This window comes from Myiozetetes cayanensis, unplaced genomic scaffold (assembly GCF_022539395.1).
Source record: "Myiozetetes cayanensis isolate MyiCay16 unplaced genomic scaffold, myiCay2020 scf17, whole genome shotgun sequence".
NCBI classification, from domain to species: Eukaryota; Metazoa; Chordata; class Aves; order Passeriformes; family Tyrannidae; genus Myiozetetes; species Myiozetetes cayanensis.
This window is the reverse complement of record NW_026087378.1, coordinates 181,355-188,733: the sequence shown is the minus strand read 5'-3', so window position 1 is coordinate 188,733 and position 7,379 is coordinate 181,355. Positions and strand designations below refer to the sequence as shown.

Below are 7,379 nucleotides of genomic sequence, written 5' to 3'. Positions count from 1 at the left end.
GGGATCGTGTGAGGCGGCGGAGCAGCGCACGGTGTCGCTGCAGGCTCAGGAACGGCGTGTGGGCGGCTCCGCCCCGGTGCGGCGGAGAGCCCGGCTGTGAGCGCGGGGGGGCGGCTGGGGCCGGGCAGCGGAGCCGGGGCGTGCGGGCGGCGGCGGGAGCCGTGCGGGGCCCGTGCGGTTGGGGCCGGAGGCGGCGGCGGCGGCGATGGGCGAGTGTGCGTGGGGTGCGGTGTTGCGGGTGGTGGTGGTGCAGGCGGCGTGGGCGCTGTGCGCGGGGCAGGTGCGGTACTCGGTGCCGGAGGAAGCCAAGGCCGGGACGGTGGTGGGCCGTGTGGCGCAGGACGTGGGGCTGGAGGCGGGCGAGGCGGAGGCGCGGCGGCTGCGGCTGGTGGCGCAGGGCCGGCGGGCGAGCGTGGAGGTGAGCGGGGCGAGCGGGGCGCTGGTGGTGAGCTCGCGGCTCGACCGGGAGGAGCTGTGCGGGAAGAGCGCGCCGTGCTTGCTGCGGCTGGAGGTGCTGGTGGAGCGTCCACTGCGCGTCTTCCACGTGGAGCTGGAGGTCACCGACATCAACGACAATGCCCCCATCTTCCCCGCCGCCCGAAAAAACATCAGCATCGCGGAATTGTCTGTGCCAGGTTCCCGTTTCCCTCTGGAGGGCGCATCGGATGCGGATATTGGAGTGAACGCTCAGCTCTCTTACACACTCAGCCCTAGCGAGCATTTCACGGTCGAGGTAGAAAATCAGTAACTGACGCAAACAGGAAATCCTTATTCCTGGTGCTTAGCAAAGCGCTAGATCGTGAGGCGTTACCCGTGCACCGGTTGTTACTGACGGCGAGTGATGGGGGCCGGCCGTCTCTGACAGGGACGATGGAGCTGGTGATCTCGGTGTTGGACGTGAACGATAACGCGCCCCAGTGTAACCAGTCGGTGTATAAAGTGCAGCTTCCTGAGAACGCTGCAGAGGGGACGCTGGTGGCAAGAGTGAACGCCACGGATGCAGACGAGGGCACTAACAAAGACTTTTCTTATAGCATCTTGAGTACGGTTCCTGCCTGCTAAGCTGCAGACATATTTCATCATCGATCCAAAGACGGGCGAGATCAGACTGACGGGTACCCTGGACTTTGAAGACAGTTACGTTTGTACGATTTACACATTAGAAGCAACAGACAAGGGGACAGCCCCTCTGTCGGGTCACTGCAGCGTTGAGCTGGAGGTTCTGGATGTGAACGACAACGCACCGGAGGTGTGGGTGACGTCGCTGTCGGTGCCGGTGGCCGAGGACGCGTCGGTGGGCACGGTGGTGGCTCTGCTGAGCGTGTTGGACCGGGACTCGGGGGCGAACGGTCGGGTGCGGTGCTGGGTGTGGCCGTCGGGTCCATTCGGGCTGGAGGCGACGTTCTCGGGGTCGTACTCGCTGGTGCTGCGGGAGGCACTGGACCGGGAGCGGGTGTCGGAGTACGAGGTGGAGGTGCGTGCGGAGGACGGCGGGTCGCCGTCGCTGCGCGGCAGGCTTGGGGTGCGGGTGCCGGTGTCGGACGTGAACGACAACGCGCCGGCGTTCGCGCAGGCGGTGTACACGGTGCTGGCGCGGGAGAACAACGCGGCGGGCGCGGAGCTGGCGCGGGTGTGGGCGCGGGACCCGGACGAGGCGGGCAACGGGCGCGTGAGGTACTCGTTGTGGGAGGGCTCGGCGGGCGGGGTGTCGGGGTCGTGGTGGTCGGGGGCGGCGGTGCGGGCGGGGGTCGTCCGGCGTCGAGCTACGTGTCGGTGGACGCGGAGAGCGGTGCGGTGTGGGCGCTGCAGGCGCTGGACTACGAGGAGGTGCAGGTGCTGCAGTTCGAGGTGCGTGCGGTGGACGCGGGGGAGCCGGCGCTGAGCGGCAACGCGACGGTGCAGGTGTTCGTGGTGGACGAGAACGACAACGCGCCGGCGCTGCTGCCGGCGGCGGGCGGCGGTGCGGAGGCGGTGGCGGTGTCGGCGGCGGGGAGGCGTCGTGGTCCGGGGGCGCGGGGGCGCTGTGGGCGTGGGCGGCGTGGGGGCGCCGGCGGGGCAGGTGGTGGCGAAGATCCGCGCGGTGGACGCGGACTCGGGCTACAACGCGTGGCTGCGCTACGAGCTGTGGGAGCCGCGTGGCAAGAGCGCCTTGTTCCGCGTGGGGCTGTACAGCGGCGAGGTGAGCACGGCGCGGGCGCTGGAGGAGGCGGACGGGCCGCGGCAGAGGCTGGTGATCGTGGTGCGGGACCACGGCGAGCCGGCGCGCTCGGCCACGGCCACGCTGAGCGTGTCGCTGGTGGAGGGCGGCGAGGCGGCGCTGGCGGCGGCGGCGGGATCGTCGTCGCTGCTGCCGCGCTCGGCGGCGGGCGGGGACAGCGGCTCTGCGGCGGCGGCGGCGACGACGAACGTGTGGCTGGTGGTGGCGATCTGCGGCGTGTCGAGCCTGTTCCTGCTGGCCGTGGTGCTGTACGGGGCGTCGCGGTGGGCGCCGCGGGCGGCCGTGCTGTCGGGGCCCGGGCCCACGACGCTGGTGTGCGCCAGCGAAGTGGGCAGCTGGTCGTACTCGCAGCGCCAGAGCCGCAGCCTGTGCGTGGCGGAGGGCGCGGCCAAGAGCGACCTGATGGTTTTCAGCCCCAACTTCCCGCCGCCGCCCGGCGCCGCGGCCAAGGACACGCAGCCGGAGCCTCCCGCTCTCCTCGACACGGTCAGTGACAATCCCTTGCTCCTCTCTACGTATTCCCTCCTCCCTCTGCCCCTTGTCTCCCGTCCCCTGGGCCGGTCTTGTCGGGATCCGGGCACCGCACCCGTGACCTGTGGGGGCGGTTCCTTTACAGGTTCTTAAGTGTGTTAATTGTAGCTTTTCATCTGTAACCTAAAAAGGTATCGCAGTAACTCCTTGGGGTTCGCAGCTGAGATTTGCTGCTGTAGATAAGAATTGTTCTTGTTTAGAATGAAATCACTGCTGATTGCTATGAGAGTTGACCTGTGTTGCCTCGACGTTTCATTTTTGGAGACAAAACTTGCTTGTGTGTAGCATTTCCATCGGAGCTTGGTGAAGGAGTAAAGGAGAGGCTGTGGTGGTATCAGTCCCCAGGCCCTTTGTACTGCTTATTCCTTATTGCCTTTGCTGACTGCTGACTGTGGTGGTATCACACGTCTGTCCTCATCTTCTGGCATTTTCCTCAACAAGACATGTGAGGTAGGGTGACAATTTGAACTTGTGATTGAATGTATTTTCAGTCTCTGTAGTGCAATTTCTCCATTTTGTTGGCCCGGGAGTGTCCTTATGAAAACCTGGAAGGTTTTGTTTTGGGGTCTTTGTTATTGATTTTGAGGCAATTTTATTTTGTTTTTCGCCCATTTTTTGTTAGCTTTTTTTTGTGGCTGGACAGGAGGTTTGGTGTACACTCATCTGATTTCATTCTTGTCAGTATTTACATTATCCTTACAAGCTGTGTGCAAATCCTATTTGCAACAAGAACATAATAATCGCTCAGCCAATTTCTCCTACCCAGTGGATGTAATGAACTGCATTGCTGTGCTCCTCAGCATGTGGGTTGTTCTCTCTCTGTTCTTATGACATCACTGCTCGTTGCCATGAGAGCTGTCCCGACCAGAGCTCTGCAGCGAGTGTTACTCACAGGTGTGTAACATTTCCCCCTGAAGCTGCTGATCCAAAGGATCAGCTTCAGAGAGTCTGATGGACACCATGCCTGGGATGCCATCTGTGTGTTTTTGACAGAGTTGCAGTTGCTGGGGAGGGTAAGCAAAAATCAAATTGAGCTTTGAGGTGGGAGATTGTGAGTTGTGGCAGAGGTGAATGTGTCAGTGACACTGACTAGGGCCTGTGCATGTGCTGATGTGAAAGGTGACCTTGGGCCATGGGAAGACTTGTGTGAGGGGACTGGAAATCCTTGGGAAGACCGTGGTTCTTGTCATAAGAAGAGGGGAATGGGAGATGATGGTCTTCTCTGGAGAATTCAGAGTTGCAGAGTGAGGAATGGAGGATGTCCAGAGGAAAGGAGAAGGTACACTGGACACAAAGTGTTTTTGCCCAGGATCTCTTCTCAAGTTCCAAGGGTCTGGAATTGGAGGCCTTCTGGATCTTGAGATAGTATATGGCCTTGAAATGGCCACCAAGTCCTTTGCGGGTACAAATATCTCCCTTCGAGAGAGACAGTTCCCTGTGCTGCTGCAGCCTGGCATGGGGAATGGGATGGAGTTGGGGACATGCAGATTAAGCATTTTTGCCGCCGTTTTGGGGAAGTTGTTGTGGGAGGGAAGCACTTCAACCTGCTGTCTGTGGGTATTGTAGGGCACGTGTAGCACCTTCCACAGCTGTGGCCATTGTTGACCTGTGCTGCTCTTCAAACAGGATTTTTAAGGGCAGTTGAGGAGGTGGGTGTCATCTTTGTGCTCTGTTCTTCCCCATTTGTTCTCTTGCCCAGTCAGTCTGGATAGAGCTGGTGAGTGCTGTTACCACACATGGCTCATTCTGGTGTCTGGATGTACACACCAAACTTCCACTTCTACAGAGCTGCCCACCTCTGGTTTTGTTTTGTAGAAATTCTTCCACCCAGTTGACACTTTGATTGCACTTGTGCTTCATCATTTGCTTTGTCTTCTTGAAGAAGACAGTCTGTGGGGACTGGGATCAGAAGTATTCACAGCTCTGATCACAGAACCTTTAAACACTAGAATTGTATGTACCTGAACTTACTGCAAAGGCACAAAGCAACCTGGCATGTGGGAAGAGTCAAAGCATCCCCGAGTAGATTGCAGGACTCCACATATTCTTTGTGATGTGGACTGTTTTTGGTCAAACAGATGCTTTTTGAAATTTTGATCATGTTGCCAAGCCTTCTCTAAATCTTTCTGTGGGTAACTCTCTGCACTTACTCTTGATAAACAGGGGAAGGATTGGTCTTGGTATTCCAGACTGCAAAAAAAATTGTTTTCAATACAACCTAATGGGATCATCTGTTTCTCTTCTCCCTTTTGAGTTTGTTTTGGTGTGGTTTTTTTGTTGGTTGGTTTATTTCCTCTCTCTCAGTGGCGCCGTGTCAGATATTTCGGTCATTTTCCTTGGGTGTTGGGGATGTCTGTTCTGCTCTCCTGAGCTAAGTTTCACTTTCAGAGAATGTCTGTAGCTGACAGGTCTGCTTCCTTCTTCCCTTGTGCGAAAAACGAATGATGGACACTGCATGGTGTCCAGTCTTTGTGGAACATAAGTAACTGCTTTTGTCCAGCTTCCCCAGAAACTGAGAATGTTAATTAGAATTATCCTTTTCAATCAATTGCCCTCCCCCGAAGATGTTTGTTTTCTGAAGAAAGAACCAGTGACGCTGCAGGTAAGTCACACACCTGAAGTGGGTGTGTTTGAGAGACTGGTGTGCATTGGCTCTTGTTCTGTTGTGGCATCTTTCTGTTGAATCAACACGGTGTTGAACCCATAGACCAACAAAGCACCATTTCCTGCTCTCCTACGTTTTCTGCTGCTTCCAGGCACAGGCTGAGTGGGTGAGAGCCAGCAGGGATGGAGGAGGGACCAAAATGCATTTCCCCAAAGAGATGTGTTGGCGGTGAAGGGCATGTTCTCAGTGACAGTGCTGTGGTGTCGCCTGCACGGCTTTTGTTTGACTGTGTGACAAGTGGATCGTGCTAATGAGTGAGGGATTTCATGGGCATTAATGCTCATTAACCTCATACTGAGGTTGTTGTTGTGTTGTTGTGGCAGGGAGTGCCTGCCTCAAGAAGAAGGCAAGGACCTCCTGCAGGGGGACACTGAGTCAGGAAGGATCGGGGTACATGAAGATCCCTGAGGAGCAGTTTTTGTCCAGTGCTTTTTCAGTGTTTGTGGAGGATTGTGGTGCTGGTCTGTGCTGGGTTTGATTTCCTGAATGAGAAACTGCCGTGGGTGTGTTGGTTCTTTCAAGCCTGTGTTGCACAGCTGTCTCAGGAGCTCTGGCTTCGTGTTGTGTGAGAGAGGGTGGAGGAACCTGCTGTGATGTAGCAGAGCTGTTGTTTGGCATCTGACTGCCTCGGTGTGTTATTGGTGGGTCCTTGAGAGGGCTGGAGGCTGAAGAGTGTGGCCTTCCTGCTGAAGGGAGGGGAAGATGGAGGTGCCTGGGCAGGAGGTCATCAAGAAAGGTATTGCCTACCCGGAGGGATGGGAGGTGGCAGGGAAGAGAAATGAGATCTCTTGCCAAAGAAAGGGCAGGTGAATGCCTCGTAGCAGGGCTACTGTAGGTATTTTTAAAATGTTTTTTAAAGGAAAGTTTGAACAGATGATAGAAGGATGGAAACAGAAGAGAGGGGAGGCAACAAGACAATGCAGAGCGAGGGAAGAGAGAAAACAAAGAGAAAGGCAGAGCAAAAGGGAGAAGAGGAAGAACGTAGAAAGAAGGAAGAAAAAAAAAGAAGGACGTGAAGGAATCATTGCAAAGAAGTATGAAAGCGTTTGGAAATCAAGGGGGAAAATAGGAGGAGAGAAAAGGAGGAAACAGAAGAGGAGAGAGAAAAAAACCCATAGGATAAGGTTAAGGAAAAAAAAAGACATAAGGAAAGAGAACAGGGGAAGAGAGACAAGGGAAGGAATATAAACAGGAATACAAAAAGGAAATAAGAAAATAAAAAGAACGATGGGAGCCTGTTCAAGGAAATATAAAGTCAGAACGAAGGTAAGAAAGAAAGGAAGAACAGAAATCATAATAACGGAGAAAAATACCTTCCCTCACCGACGTTACCTGTAGATGCTGAGTGGAGGCGGTACCCAGCAAGGCTCCAATGCACTGCGGCTCTAATGCCCTGTATTGAGAGATGATGGTCTTCTCTGCGGCACTGGAGGCAACTGAAGAGATTCCAGCGGGGTTGATGAATTGAGGAGAATGGAAAGAGTTGTAAAGAATGAGGAACAGGAGGCAGGACAATGAGGAAGAAGAGGAAAGTGAAGGAGGAAAGAGAGAAGAGCACCAAGAGAAAGAAATAAGGAACAAGAAGGGAAAGAAGACATGACTAAAAAGAGAGAACTGAAGGGAGCGAGAAAATACAAGAAAGTCAGACGAAGAAAAAAATGAAACATTTGAAAGGGAACAGCAAGAGATGAGGAAAAATAAATGAGAAGGGGAGCAAGACATGAGAGAGGAGATGCATCTGGCTGGGTGGGGGCGCGGGTGCCGTGTGGGATCGTGTGAGGCGGCGGAGCAGCGCACGGTGTCGCTGCAGGCTCAGGAACGGCGTGTGGGCGGCTCCGCCCCGGTGCGGCGGAGAGCCCGGCTGTGAGCGCGGGGGGGCGGCTGGGGCCGGGCAGCGGAGCCGGGGCGTGCGGGCGGCGGCGGGAGCCGTGCGGGGCCCGTGCGGTTGGGTCTGGAGGCGGCGGC

General features: G+C 56.2%; 1 protein-coding gene across 1 annotated transcript; it reads left to right on the top strand.

Annotated features, from left to right (window-relative positions):
- Positions 1–205: 205 nt before the first annotated feature.
- On the top strand, positions 206–7,281 carry LOC126638502 (protocadherin alpha-13-like). Its single transcript, XM_050312455.1, has 6 exons — positions 206–744; positions 786–978; positions 1,064–1,674; positions 1,764–1,971; positions 2,060–2,704; positions 7,195–7,281. Exons 1-6 carry the CDS (start codon positions 206–208, stop codon positions 7,279–7,281), a joined length of 2,283 nt encoding a protein of 760 aa, XP_050168412.1.
- Positions 7,282–7,379: the final 98 nt, after the last annotated feature.

What these genes read in the sequence shown, in the direction of transcription:
- LOC126638502 (XM_050312455.1), top strand. Translation starts at nt 206, where the DNA reads ATGGGCGAGTGTGCGTGGGGTGCGGTGTTGCGGGTGGTGGTGGTGCAG. An exon ending in GCGGGCAACGGGCGCGTGAG is followed by an intron (nt 1,675 to 1,763) that starts GTACTCGTTGTG and finishes TCCGGCGTCGAG; the next exon opens with CTACGTGTCGGTGGACGCGG. An exon ending in CTCCCGCTCTCCTCGACACG is followed by an intron (nt 2,705 to 7,194) that starts GTCAGTGACAAT and finishes GGATCGTGTGAG; the next exon opens with GCGGCGGAGCAGCGCACGGT.